The 16,045-nt window shown below is 39.0% G+C and overlaps 1 protein-coding gene across 1 annotated transcript in view; it reads right to left on the reverse strand.

The window, feature by feature from the left end:
* Positions 1-16,045, reverse strand: part of LOC124789677 (exportin-5) — a 200,615-nt gene that overhangs the window by 149,463 nt on the left and 35,107 nt on the right. Inside the window, exon 3 of the mRNA XM_047257112.1 lies at positions 12,781-13,011. Within this exon, the coding sequence (XP_047113068.1) occupies positions 12,781-13,011 (231 nt within the window). The remainder of the gene's footprint in view (positions 1-12,780; positions 13,012-16,045) is intronic.

Consider the following 16,045-nt stretch of genomic DNA (forward strand, 5'->3'; position numbering starts at 1 on the left):
TTAGTAGTGTGTTAAATCTACTTAAAGTACAAAAGCACACCAAATATTTAACAATAATTTCTAATGGGAAAGACTGAACTATTGTATTTTTTCAGAATTTCAGACAATTATTCAACTCAACTGCCACTTTCTCCAGTTTCTATAATGTTTGCAAATAATTCATTACAAATTTTGCAACCTTACCAGCTATGTTCACACACAATAGTTGATGAAAAATGTTGTGGATTGGCAGGAGCCAACCCACGGGGTTTGGAGGAAGCCGAAAGGCACGCGTTTAAGCTCACGCAGGCTGGTGTGAGGTCTGGAACAGGACAAGGTATTTAGACTTCAGAAAAAAGGTGGTACTTGGTGGAATACTTAACTTTAACCCATTAATGTTGAACATAGCTCTTGTCTGTACAGTCTTTACAATATCAATAGCAACTGATAATGGCGCCTTGCTAGGTTGTAGCAAATGACGTAGCTGAAGGCTATGCTAACTATCGTCTCGGCAAATGAGAACGTATTTTGTCAGTGAACCATCGCTAGCAAAGTCGGTTGTACAACTGGGGCGAGTGCTAGGAAGTCTCTCTAGACCTGCCGTGTGGCGGCGCTCGGTCTGCAATCACTGATAGTGGCGACACGCGGGTCCGACATATACTACCGGACCGCGGCTGATTTAAAGGCTACCACCTAGCAAGTGTGGTGTCTGGCGGTGACACCACAAAAAATCTTTTCAGTAACCAGCAAAACTTTTGTTTCTTTTACATAACTACAAGATAAGAGAGCTTATATTTTGTTCAGATGTTTATAGACACTGACTCCATACATGAATAAAACTGTGAATATTGACTAACATTATGCAGTATCCTCTACTTTGCCTTGTAAAGAATGTAATGCAACTCGCATGAAGACTTTGGGGATTGAGGAGAGGAAAGGGAGTAAAATCCATCATGGCTTTGGAACATATGGAGAAGTTTTTACCACTGTTGGTACATATTTCACTTTCTGTCTGGATTGCACAGTGATACTGATATCTCACTAGAGATGGACATACAACTAACTGGCAGCAGCTGTGGTGGTGGTGGTGGTTGGCTGTCTTTCATCTTTCACCATAGGGCAGCATATCACTGACAACAGCAGGAGAGGCCAAACCACATATGGTGGACAAGCCATGCAGTGCCATGCTGCCATTAAAGGCCGTTGTTGCAGTTTGAGCACTTCACTTGGTGTTCTCCCTCATCACACCGTTCATTCACGCTATTCGCTGGACTGCGCTATGGATGAGACAGGCATTATCTGGACTACTTTTGTGGATGTTATTTGGATTGACTGTCCCTGTGCTATAGACAATGTCTAGTGAGGCAATTTACAGATAGCTAACAGCTGATGTGCCATTATGTGTAATGCCAAGAGTGACACAGATGAGTTTAAAGTAAATCACATACCATGGCCAATATTTCTCAGGTATTACTCACATGATTTATTGCACGGAAAGCAATACTGTAGTGGTTTGATATAAGGTTAGCACCACTAGGTGTGGGGATGGGAATGGAATGGGTCAAATGTAAAAATAATCAAAAACAACTATTTTTATGGTGAAATCCATAATTTTTTATTTTCGGATGACTGCAGTTTCTATTATAATATATATAATACCATGTTTAAATGTTACATGAAGGCTGTGGCTATGGGCCCACCCCAAATCAAATTATCCCTAGCAAAATGCAATGAGCTTACTGAGGATTACGTTAAGAATTAAAACTGTCATTACGCAACACATTTTCCCACTGTGAACAACATTTCTCATTACTCCAAATTTTCCATTTGGTTAATTTGCACTCGTTTTTATGGTAACTAAATGAAAGAATGTTAATGTGGAAAAACAGTACTGGCATAAAATGGGACTGGTATGGTGTTGGACTTAAAATAATGTTTGAAAACACCAAGCAGTTAACTTTCTTGTGCCCTAGGACCCCTAGTTCCGAATCAGTATAAGTCGTTACAATTTGTAACAAATTATGCCACAAATAATTTGTCTCCTAACACTGATCTAAAACCAATTATACCGTGTCCAGCATTGTTTATTGCCATTAAGCCATGTCCATGTTACATTAGCAAACAAAGTGTTGTGCTGGGCTAAATTTTATTCCAAATATAAGATATTCTGGCAATGATAGATAAAAGCAATGGTAGTTCCTCTTCCAGATAATCTAACAACTACTTTTGAATCGTCAGAGATGTGGCATTTCCTGTGGAAAATTTAATTATGAAACATAGGTGTAGGGGTCTGTGGTATATTATTTTGTCAAAAACAATCACTTTGATTCCAAGTTGACACAATGAAGTGGTGTATAGTATACTTCTCCCTGGCCTATGTAGCAATTTCTACTGTGGTGATTAGTTTGGGATCTAACAGCACAGCTGAAATTACCACAAGCAGCACAGATTGTCACACACTTTTCTCATATCTTAGGTTGGAGCATGACTTTATAGCAAAAAGTTTAACTGCAGATTCCATTCTGTATCATTGCTTACAGAATTATATCTTCATACATGTAATGTCATGACAACATTTATCAAACAAAATTATCTGACTGGTTTCAGGATTCTGTGTTTATTTATTTATTCTTTGCCTGTGGACTCTAGCTATTAATTTTCAGCTTGAGAAAACAGGGTACACCATTTAGTCAACATCACTTGTTGCCAACTGATACCACACACTCTGTGTATTTTTCTAAAAAAATAATTTTAGTGTACGATGTAGTAAGTTTTGCATACAGTTTAATGTCATATATACATATGTGTAACATACACTGGTGTCGAAAATTAAAGCAACAAACTGCTATTTCCCCGTCCTGTGTCTAATTCGCAATATAATCATACAAACTGTTAACCAGATGTCTGTATGATCATGTTGTGCATGGAAGATGGCATTCTGGTCAACTGACAACCACGCTAACGATGATGCCAGGGCACCTATGAAATGAGGTAGTGTTTGTTGGGTAGCCCCATGTCCACAATCGCTGTATACACAGTCACAGATGGTGCACTATGGCACAGAGAAGAGATCTACCAGACTATCTGCACTGGAGGGCTGGAGAAAGAGAGGAGGGAAACAGGACAGTTGCAAACTAATTTGGCCTGATGGTTTAATCTGTTGTTTCTCAGATGTGGCAACAGTTTATAGAGACTGAAAATGTATCCGGAAGACCAGGGCAGGGCTGACACATGTGACTTCAGAAGAGAGGACAGTCATTTGGCTGTAAGGACACAAAAATACCGCCTTAGTACTGCACGGCAACTGACGTGAGCTCGCAGCTCCACTGCATGTGTTGTATCGAGGCAAATGGTGTGCAGAATGCTTCAAGAGAGTAGCCTTTATTGTCAGAGACTTGCTGAGTCTTCACAGAAGGGAACATCTGGAGTGCAGTCATCAACACACCACCCAGACGGTCAAACAGTGGGTCAATGTTGTTTGCATAGGTGCCTCCCGATTTAGTCTGGAGAGGGAGTCTCGATGGATTCGCATCTGGAAGGAATGTGGAACATAATTTCAGGAAGCAAACATTGTGGAGCCCTAATGGCGCGAGCAAAGATCAATTTTACCGGTCGAACACCTCTTCATGAAATTGTATGAGTGAACCAGCAAGGAGTGTAGCCTGTTCACTCTCCTGATTTAAGTCCCATAGAGCATGTCTGGGATGCACTAGGGGGATGGCTTGCATTATTTCAGCACCCACAATCACTCTCCACGACTGAGAGTAGCTCTGCAAGAAGAATGGGTGTTACTGCCTCAACATGAAACTGATGACATCATTCACAGCATGCTCCATCATTGTCAGGCCTGTATTGCTGCCAGAAGTCATCACACCCCCTACTGAGCACATTAACCAGTTGTCGGAATGTATCCGCAAATCCGTTAAGTTGGAAAAAATGAAGAATACTTTTATCTACCGTTATGCATGTTGCAGTTGTTTACATTCTGTATTCTTTTCACTGTTTATATATTACTATCACCTTTTTATACTGTTTTGTGGCAAAATAAACAAAACCTTGCAAAATTTCCATTTGTTGCTTTAATTTTGGACACCAGTCTATATCCGTGCCTTGTTTATTTATTTATTTATTGTCTTTTTTGCATATAGTCACCAACTGGTGACTTTTGCAAACGTCATAGCATTTTTATACAATTCCTTCACAAACAGTAGAAATTTGCAATTCACATTTAAAAGAAGCCACTTAAGTGTGACACACTGGGAAGTATATGGTACAGTACTTCATAATTCAACATACAGTTGTTACATAGTATAGGTATCTGAATTTACAGCATGTTGTTACAAAAATAATATATATTACGATCACTTCAGAATAGTACATGGTATAGATAGAAGAGTTAGGCCTACATTTAAGAATAGTTACATTTTAATATCAGTATTCATTCAGTGAGTACAAACATTTGAGAGTTAAGAACGATTTTAATTCCCTTTTGAATACTTTACCTCTGTGGCACCTTATTGCACTTGGCAGTTTGTTAAACCATATCTGGCCATTTATCCAAGGACTATGATCTGTTGTCTTTAGTTTAGTTATGTTTCTGAAGAAGCAATTTTTTTGTCTTGTGTTATCGGTATGCACATCAGAGAACTTAGCTTCATTATTTTTATGGTCTACAAAGAATGTTATTAATTTGTACAGATACAAGGAGTATACTGTTAGATATTTATGTTGTACAAAGGTTTCTCTACATGAATCTCTGTATCCTAGTCGACACATGGTCCTGATTGCTCTTTTCTGCAATGGTAGGATTCTGTTCATGTGTCTATCAGCAGCACATCCCCATAACTCTATTCCACAATTAATATATGCAATATTGTCCCATAATAAGCAGTTTTTAATGTTTGTTCAGAGACTAATTTTGATAGTTTGCTAATTAAGTGAAGTGAACTGCTGATTTTATTGCATACAATATTGATATGATATACCCATCTAAGATTTTCATCTGGGTATATCCCCAAAAATTTACATTTGTCAGTGTCTACTTTTTTGATGTCACTTATATTATCAATACAGGTTTGGTATGAATTACCAAGTTTAAATGGTAATAGCTGGGAATTGCTAATATTGACTTTTAGACCTTGATCATGGAAGTAAGTAGTTATTTGACTTAAGCCATCAGTTGCAGCCAATGACAAATCATTAGTTTGTTTGCTAAAGAACAAAAGTGAGGTATCATCTGCATAACTTACTAGTTGGGAGTACAGAGGTGCCTCTAAATCATTAAGGGGAGACGGTGGCAGTCTTGCACTGATATTTTTGTAAATCCATATCTTTGCCATTTTTTGTTCAATCTCATTGAATTTTTGCACACTTATGTATAGATCTCTAACATGATTTTTTTTTAAATTCAGAATTTTTAATAACAATCTAATACAGTGAGATAATTTTGAATTTTTTATTGCATTATTACTTAAAGGTACACCTTCTTATAATTTCGAGGCAAATTTGGCAAATTTTTTTAATGGTAAAATAATCTAAACTAATAGGTGTACAATTAAGTGCAGTAACTTTTTGGTAAATTAATGCTACTATTCCCCCCCCCCCCCCCCCCCCCCCCATGAACCATGGACCTTGACGTTGGTGGGGAGGCTTGCATGCCTCAGCGATACAGATAGCCGTACCGTAGGTACAACCACAACGGAGGGGTATCTGTTGAGAGGCCAGACAAACGTGTGGTTCCTGAAGAGGGGCAGCAGCCTTTTCAGTAGTTGCAAGGGCAACAGTCTGGATGATTGACTGATCTGGCCTTGTAACAATAACCAAAAACGGCCTTGCTGTGCTGCTACTGCGAACGGCTGAAAGCAAGGGGAAACTACAGCCGTAATTTTTCCCGAGGGCATGCAGCTTTACTGTATGATTAAATAATGATGGCGTCCTCTTGGGTAAAATATTCCGGAGGTAAAATAGTCCCCCATTCGGATCTCCGGGCGGGGACTACTCAAGAGGATGTCGTTATCAGGAGAAAGAAAACTGGCGTTCTACGGATCGGAGCGTGGAATGTCAGGTCCCTTAATTGGGCAGGTAGGTTAGAAAATTTGAAAAGGGAAATGGATAGGTTAAAGTTAGATATAGTGGGAATTAGTGAAGTTCGGTGGCAGGAGGAACAAGACTTCCGGTCAGGTGACTACAGGGTTATAAACACAAAGTCAAATAGGGGTAATGCAGGAGTAGGTTTAATAATGAATAGGAAAATAGGAACGCGGGTAAGCTACTACAAACAGCTTAGTGAACGCATTATTGTGGCCAAGGTAGATACGAAGCCCACACCTACTACAGTAGTACAAGTTTATATGCCAACTAGCTCTGCAGATGACGAAGAAATTGAAGAAATGTATGATGAAATAAAAGAAATTATTCAGGTAGTGAAGGGAGACGAAAATTTAATAGTCATGGGTGACTGGAATTCGAGTGTAGGAAAAGGGAGAGAAGGAAACGTAGTAGGTGAATATGGATTGGGTCTAAGAAATGAAAGAGGAAGCCGCCTGGTAGAATTTTGCACAGAGCACAACTTAATCATAGCTAACACTTGGTTTAAGAATCATGATAGAAAGTTGTATACATGGAAGAATCCTGGAGATGCTAAAAGGTATCAGATAGATTATATAATGGTAAGACAGAGATTTAGGAACCAGGTTTTAAATTGTATAAATTGTAAGACATTTCCAGGGGCAGATGTGGACTCTGACCACAATCTATTGGTTATGACCTGTAGATTAAAACTGAAGAAACTGCAAAAAGGTGGGAATTTAAGGAGATGGGACCTGGATAAACTGAAAGAACCAGAGGTTGTACAGAGTTTCAGGGAGAGCATAAGGGAACAATTGGCAGGAATGGGGGAAAGAAATACAGTAGAAGAAGAATGGGTAACTTTGAGGGATGAAGTAGTGAAGGCAGCAGAGGATCAAGTAGGTAAAAAGACGAGGGCTAGTAGAAATCCTTGGGTAACAGAAGAAATATTGAATTTAATTGATGAAAGGAGAAAATATAAAAATGCAGCAAATGAAGCAGCCAAAAAGGAATACAAACGTCTCAAAAATGAGATCGACAGGAAGTGCAAAATGGCTAAGCAGGGATGGCTAGAGGACAAATGTAAGGATGTAGAGGCTTATCTCACTAGGGGTAAGATAGATACTGCCTACAAGAAAATTAAAGAGACCTTTGGAGATAAGAGAACCACTTGTATGAACATCAAGAGCTCAGATGGAAACCCAGTTCTAAGCAAAGAAGGGAAAGCAGAAAGGTGGAAGGAGTATATAGAGGGTCTATACAAGGGCGATGTACTTGAGGACAATATTATGGAAATGGAAGAGGATGTAGATGAAAATGAAATGGGAGATATGATACTGCGTGAAGAATTTGACAGAGCACTGAAAGACCTGAGTCGAAACAAGGCCCCCGGAGTAGACAACATTCCATTGGAACTACTGACGGCCTTGGGAGAGCCAGTCCTGACAAAACTCTACCATCTGGTGAGCAAGATGTATGAAACAGGCGAAATACCCTCAGACTTCAAGAAGAATATAATAATTCCAATCCCAAAGAAAATAGGAGTTGACAGACGTGAGAATTACCGAACAATCAGTTTAATAAGCCACAGCTGCAAATTTACTAACACGAATTCTTTACAGACGAATGGAAAAACTAGTAGAAGCCGACCTCGGGGAAGATCAGTTTGGATTCCGTAGAAATACTGGAACACGTGAGGCAATACTGACACTACGACTTATCTTAGAAGAAAGATTAAGGAAAGGCAAACCTACGTTTCTAGCATTTGTAGACTTAGAGAAAGCTTTTGACAATGTTGACTGGAATACTCTCTTTCAAATTATGAAGGTGGCAGGGGTAAAATACAGGGAGCGAAAGGCTATTTACAATTTGTACAGAAGCCAGATGGCAGTTATAAGAGTCGAGGGACATGAAAGGGAAGCAGTGGCTGGGAAGGGAGTGAGACAGGGTTGTAGCCTCTCCCCGATGTTATTCAATCTGTATATTGAGCAAGCAGTAAAGGAAACAAAAGAAAAATTCGGAGTAGGTATTAAAATCCATGGAGAAGAAACAAAAACTTTGAGGTTCGCTGATGACATTGTAATTCTGTCAGAGACAGCAAAGAACTTGGAAGAGCAGTTGAACGGAATGGATGGTGTCTTGAAGGGAGGATATAAGATGAACATCAATAAAAGCATAATGAGGATAATGGAATGTAGTCGAATTAAGTCGTGTGATGTTGAGGGTATTAGATTAGGAAATGAGACACTTAAAGTAGGAAAGGAGTTTTGCTATTTGGGAAGCAAAATAACTGATGATGGTCGAAGTAGAGAGGATATAAAATGTAGACTGGCAATGGCAAGAAAAGCGTTTCTGAAGAAGAGAAATTTGTTAACATCGAGTATAGATTTAAGTGTCAGGAAGTCATTTCTGAAAGTATTTGTATGGAGTGTAGCCATGTATGGAAGTGAAACATGGACGGTAAATAGTTTGGACAAGAAGAGAATAGAAGCTTTCGAAATGTGGTGCTACAGAAGAATGCTGAAGATTAGATGGATAGATCACATAACTAATGAGGAGGTACTGAATAGGATTAGGGAGAAGAGGAGTTTGTGGCACAACTTGACTAGAAGAAGGGATCGGTTGGTAGGACATGTGCTGAGGCATAAAGGGATCACCAATTTAGTATTGGAGGGCAGCGTGGAGGGTAAAAATCGTAGGGGGAGACCAAGAGATGAATACACTAAGCAGATTCAGAAGGATGTAGGTTGCAGTAGGTACTGGGAGATGAAGAAGCTTGCACAGGATAGAGTAGCATGGAGAGCTGCATCAAACCAGACTCAGGACTGAAGACCACAACAACAACAACAATGCTACTATTTTCTGTGACATTTTGGATTCGAAGATTTTTAACAAGCAAACTTTTCAATGTATTATCAACCACAAAACTGTGTATAGTATCTTGATTAAAACTTTGTTCCACTTAAATATTGCTTCAAAGTAAAAGAATACATATGCCAAAGTTCACTGCAATCCTTCCAGTAGTTTCTGATATATGTGTTCCTCAAAGCAGAAAACCTTACGTTGCAGGGGGAAAAAAAATCAAATCTATCATACCTTAGCTAAAACTGCCCATATCCATATTCCATTTCTTCCTCATCATCCTCTACAGCTTCTCTGCTCCTTTGCCTAGCAATTTTTTGTATTTTCTGGACTGAAGTCTCCGCCTTTGCGATTCTTTGCTTATCGATGATCTGCAGTATCTGCTCAGTGAAAACTCCAGGTGTAAAGCCCAACTTGCTGAGGATGGGATGTCTTGCCACATTCCCATCATTAAACACTGCTGCAGCTTCCCAGGCAGAAATCTTCACCATCAAATTAGAAACAAACACAGTCTTTGGACATCTTTTCCAAATAAGAGCATTGAAACTTTCATTTAGGTTCTGTGTTTTCCCATGCAGACATTTTTCTAGCAGTTCTGGTGAGGCCAGTGCTCTAAAAGATGGTTTAATGGCCACTGAAACCTCATAAGGTAGGTTATTTTTATGGGTATAAACTTGCCCACTTTCCTTACTTTTCAAAAATTTGCACCATTCATTAGAACAGAGGCCATGTTGAGGTGTAGTGTATGTTGACAAGTAATGAACCAAATGGTCCATACTGCATTCCTCATACTGTCCAAGCTTGTGAGGTTGATTCTAATTGCAGCACCATAATAGACTTGTAGGCTGTCAATTCTCTTCTTTGTTAGTCTGTTTTTACCTCCCAGTGGCTTCCCATCCTCTAGTAGCTTGCCTTTATTGTCTGCAACAAGTCTTCGGAGTCTTCCACCCATCCTCTTCTGAATATGGCCTAAGCACTCCAGTTTCTCAATAGTGCAATCTTTTCCATAGGGCTGCCTTTCGACTACATTCTTGAAAGCACTAGAGTCTCCATCTCCTAAATACTGTGCGTATCTTACTCCATACTTTTGCAAAGATCTATGGAAAATTAATTTCATACCTGCAGCTTCCATCCCACCACTGGAGCCTGCATAATTTCTGCTACAAACAGCTTTATGGGCTTCTTGTCATTCTGTTTCTTTAACTGCATCAATATATTTCTTGTGCAAGGAACATGCAGGACAATATTTAGACATCACCTTTAAGTCTAATACTTTTCCAGTGTCGACACTAATGATTGTTGAAACTCCATGCAGTGAAGTATGCCCCCTCTTCATCCAGGAACTGTCACAGGAAACTGCTATATCGCTGCTATTAGTTGCTTCACAATTTTCTTTAACTGCCCCCAGGACTGCCATTTTCATGCTCTCTTCACTTACTTCTGCAACTGCATTGAGGAGAGCAGTATTCATTGCAGAAAATTTTAGGGGAGGGATCAGGCATGTTCATAATACCACATAAAAGGCTTCCACCATCTCTTCCAATCTCTATACATCTTAGTCCATAAGCAAATCTCATATTGGCTTCATAGATTCTATTACTGACCTTTGATGTCTTGAATGGTCTGCCAGCACTACAGTTTTGATACAAAATGTACAATGTGCAAACCAAACCTTCTCTCTTTCCGTCATCAACCAAATCCACATTTCCTCCACAAACAGAGCACTTGTAGGCTTTTCTAAGTGCTTCTGCCACCATTTCCAGATCCACAATTCTGAAACCTGTATTTCTGTCATGATTTGTTTCTTCTGACACAATCCCTATCCCAAGTTTTATTTTAGATGCACTTGGAGACAAGCTAATGTTTGCATCTGCAGGCCCGACCCTAACCTCAATGTCAGTTTTTTGCTTTATATTGGAAATATGGGATTTACTATATTTTTTAAATACTTTCGTCTCCCCTTAATGTAGACCAGGAAATGGAAAGGCCCCAATATGGAGCCCTGAGGTACACCTTGTTTTACTGTTTCATAGCTGGATTGGAAATGGTTGATCTGACCATTAATTTCATAACTCAGCTTTATACACTACTTACAATTGGTTAGATAAGTGATCAGTAGTTGTATGGATGTAGCATTCATATTGTAAGTTTCCAGTTTGCTTAGTAATAGCTCATGGCTCACTGAGTCAAATGTTTAGTAAGGTCTAGAAATATCCCTGCTGTCTGCATTCCCTCATCCAGGGCATCATACACATTGTGGAGAAATACGGTAATTGCCGTAATGGTACTGTGATGCTTTTTGAAACCATGCTGTGTTTCTGCTAGTGAATTATTCTTTGTGAAATAATCAATAAGTTGTGTCAACAAAACAATTTCAAATATTTTACTGAAAATTGGTATTAGTGATATGGGCCTGAAATTTGATAGCTCTTGTTTCAATCCTTTTTTATGCACAGGTTTATCTGTACTTTTCTTCAATATATTTGGAAATGTGTGCTCCCTGATACTACTGTTGATCAAATGGGTAATTATTCCAACTAATTCCTTATTGCATTTTTTAATTATAATACTACTCAGTCCGTCCCAGCCAGATGAGGTCTTATTCTTTAAGTTATTTATTATTTTTCCTATTTCCTCCACATTCACTTCCTTAAATTCAAAAGCAGTTTCCAGCCTAGGGTAGGGCTTTACCATCCGAGTCAGACCTGTGGTATTAACTGGATTGACAGCTGAAGATATAAAATATTCATTAAATATATCAATTTCAGACTTCTGCTAATGTTTTACCAAATGCCACAGTGAACATAATACAGAAATCTATTCTGCTGCAGATGTAGACAACAAAACTTCTGACTAAATTTATGAACTAGAAAACAAGATAGAAAAAAATCACAAGGAGAAACTGAAACAAACTACAACTCTGAATATTTTGCCAAAAAAGTAGAAGCTACCTATGTGTTTATGAAATATGAAACTTATGAAAAACCAGGGATTTTTTAAAGGCCAATACATTTAATAAAATGGCTTATTGATGTTTTATAACGTGATGCTTAAAAAGTGATGTCAACTATTTACATGTCCTGTTATTTACACCATTTTTAAGCTTATTGAAAAAAGTAAATGATGTGGTGTTATTTATTACATTCTATTATTAAACTTTCACATTCAATTGAGTACAGCCATCATTACAGTCTCAGTTTTTTTTATTTATTTCTTCAGTAAGTAGAAACACCTTATGAAGAGGTACTGCAGTGTCAAAGGAACCTTTAGCATCACGTGGAGAAGTTCTGCTCGCTTTGCACAAGCTGAGACCCATGTCACCAACAGGTTAGTTACTGGCAGCGGCACACAAGCCCCGTGAGCCATGGCAGAGCAGCCAGTTGTATGTAGCTTGCCCAACAAAGTAGGGCCAGTGCAATTCTAGAGGAATGCTGATATCAGCTTCCCTCAGGAAGCAAATCCTAGTTAAGAAATCCTGCCAGTCCATATCAAGTGAAATGGCAGTCCCTATTGTTGAGGATACCCTTAATCATACTTGTAATACAGCCAAGGGACGTCTAAATTACTAATAAGCTCCAACAATATTATAAAAAGGATATTTGCCACTCACCATATAGCAGAGATGCTGAGTTGCAGATAGGCACAACAAAAAGACTGTCATAAAATAAGCCTTCGACCAAAGAGGCCTTTGTCAAAAATGGATCTCTCTCTCTCTCTCTCTCTCTCACTCACTCTCTCTCAAACACACACACACACACACACACACACACACACACAACTGCAGGCTCTGGCAGTTGAAGCCATAGACTAATACGCTCCATAACAGCAAACATGAGAAATATAAGTGGTTACAGACAAAAGTTTCACATTTACCTGCAGCAAAGCCACATCTTCAACAAGCCGCAGAAAAACAAAGAGGACCATTTCAGTCTGACTTTCCCCATGCCTGCACGCATCACTGAGCTCTTTCAACAAAGTTGGCCACTGCTGTGGCCATTCTCTTTTTATCATTTCCACAATCACTCGTGAAAGTGCATCCTTGATGTGGTTATAATCTTGAAGCTGTTGTTCAATGCCCCCAATGAGCAACTTCATGGCATTTTCCTGTTGAACAAGAACAATTTAACATACCAAACTTACATTTAACTTACCAAAGAGTGATGCTATGTTTACAGAGTATCAAAAACAATATATAATGGAAAAGATGATGTAATGACAAAACAGAAGTAAAAAAATTAATTAAATGCCATATCAAGGCTGTAGCCTTCTTTTGTATCATTGTACCACGTACTGGCAGTTAAACATTATTAGAACATGATCTATACTTATCAGATATTCTTAAGGCAAGAACAGTTTCATATGCTGTCGACTCTGGATCCCATAATTTGTAGTAGACAAGGATGGGTTACAGAGTACACTTTATCCTCATTTGAGGAATCATACAGGCTTCAGAAGGAAGAAATTGAAACGAAATCAGGGTTGCTATATGTAGAACTGACTGACTGCTGCTCCCATATTTGAGTCCCATGCCTTAACAGTTATTGGCAGTTTGAATGTATGGCAAATAATGGTAAGCCATAGGAAAACGTCAGTAAGGAATGGGAAGTGTCACATTACATTCTCAGCCTGTATGTCTGGAGGCCTTATTCAACATTTAGAAGAGGATGTTCTGGCAACCACTGAAGGAACAACATGCAACCAACTGTAGACTGTGAAGCATGGTGGAACAAACACTGCTTGACTATGCTTGAAGGTCATACTTGGTACATTCCAGAGACCGGCAGAGAAGATTGAGATCAGACTTACTCAGTGTTTCAAAATAGTTCACAATCTGTAGCATTGTCCCCAGAACTGATAGGTGACCTCTGGTTTCAAGCTGAGTGGAAAGCTTGATTCTGAGACTTCGAAGATTCTGTGACAAACTAGAACTGGCACTTCACACACTTGTACTACACAGGATTGAGAAATGCACAGTATACCTAAATGGGTCAAGGTTACACTACACAGCACAGACAACTACCCCAGTAGCTGACTGTGTGCGGGGTGCGTGGCCTTCAGTCCAGAGACTGGTTTGATGCAGCTCTCTATGCTACTCTATCCAGTGCAAGCTTCTTCATCTCCAAGTAACTACTGCAACCTACATCCTTCTGAGTCTGTTCAGTGTATTCATGACTTGGTCTCCCTCTACGATTTTTACCCTCTGCACTTCCATCCAATACTAAATTGATGATCTCTTGAAGCCTCAGAACGTGTCCCACCAACCAATTCCTTCTTTTAGTCAGGTTGTACCACAAAGTTCTCTTCTCCCCAATTCTATTCAGTACCTCCTCATTAGTTATGTGATCTGCCCAACTAATCTTCAGCATTCTTTTGTAGCACTACATTTTGGAAACTTCTATTCTCTTCTTGTCTAAACTATTTATCGTCCATGTTTCACTTCCATACACGGATACTCTCCATACCAGTACTTTCAGATAAGACTTCCTGACACTTCAATCTATACTCAATGTTAACAAATTTCTCTTCTTCAGAAACGCTTTCCTTGCCATAGCCAGTCTATATTTTATATCCTCTCTACTTCGATAAACATCAGTTACTTTGTTCCCCGAATACCAAAACTCATCTACTACTGTAAGTGTCTCATTTCCTAATCTAATTTCCTCAGCATCACCGGATTTAATTTGACTACATTACATTATCCTCTTTTTGATTCTGTTGATGTTCATCTAATATCTTCCTTTCATGACACTGTTCATTCTGTTCAATTGTTCTTCTCAATCCTTTGCTGTCTCTGGCAGAATTAAAATGTCATCGGCAAACCTCAAAGTTTTTGTTTCTTCTCTCTGGACTTTAACCCCTACTTCAAACGTTTCTTTCATTTCCTTTACTGCTTGCTCAGTATACAGATTGAAGAACATCAGGGATAGGCTACAACCCTGTCTCACTCCCTTCTCAACCACTGCTTCCATTTCATGGCCCTAGACTCTAACAAGTGCCCTCTGGTTCCTGTACAAATTCTAAATAGCCTTTCTCTCCCTGTATTTGACCCCTGCCACCTTCAGAATTTGAAAGAGAGTATCCCAGTCAAAATTATCAAAACCTTTCTCTAAGTCTAATGCTACAAACATAGGTTTGACTTTCCTTAATCTACCTTCTAAGGTAATTCATAGTGTCTGTAGTGCCTCACGTGTTCCCACATTTCTATGGAATCCAAACTGATCTTCCATGAGGTAAGCTTCTACCAGTTTTTCCATTCATCTGTAAAGAATTTGTGTTAGTAGTTTGCAACAGTGACTTATTAAACTGATAGTTCACTAATTTTCACACCTGTCAACACTTGCTTTCTTTGAGATTGGAATTAATATATTCTTCTTGAAGCCTGAGGGTATTTCACCTGCCTCATACATCATGCTCAGATGGAAGGCTATCAGTAGCTCTAATGGAATGTTGTCTACCCAGGGGCCTTGTTTCGACTTAGGTCTTTCAGCTCTGTCAAATTCTTCACACAGTATCATATCTCCCATTTCATCTTCCTCTACATCCTCTTCAATTTCAGTAATATTGCACTTAAGTACATTGCCCTTGTATAGACTCTCTATATACTCCTTTTCACCTTTCTGCCTTCCATTCTTTGCTTAGAACTGGTTTTCCATCTGAGCTCTTGATATTCATACAAGTGGTTCTCTTTTCTCCAAAGGCCTCTTTAATTTTCCTGTACACAGTATCTATCTTACCCCTAGTGATATATGCCTCTACATTTGTCCTCTAGCCATTCCTGCTTAGCCATTTTGCACTTCCTGTCGATCTCATTTTTGAGACGTTTGTATTCCTTTTTGCCTGCTTCATTTACTGCATTTTTATATTTTCTCCTTTCATCAATTAAATTCAATGTATCTTCTGTTACCCATGGATTTCTACTAGCCCTCATCTTTTTACCTACTTGAACCTCTGCTGCCTTCACTATTTCATCTCTCAAAGCTACTCATTCTTCTTCTATATCCCTTTCCCCTGTTCCTGTCAATCGTTCCCTAATGCTCTCTGAAACTCTCTACAACCTCTGGTTCTTTCAGTCTATCCAGGTCCCACCTCCTTAAATTTCCAAGTTTTTGTTGTTTCTTCAGTTTTAATCTATAGTTCA

Source organism: Schistocerca piceifrons, chromosome 3 (assembly GCF_021461385.2).
Source record: "Schistocerca piceifrons isolate TAMUIC-IGC-003096 chromosome 3, iqSchPice1.1, whole genome shotgun sequence".
In the NCBI taxonomy this organism is placed as follows: Eukaryota; Metazoa; Arthropoda; class Insecta; order Orthoptera; family Acrididae; genus Schistocerca; species Schistocerca piceifrons.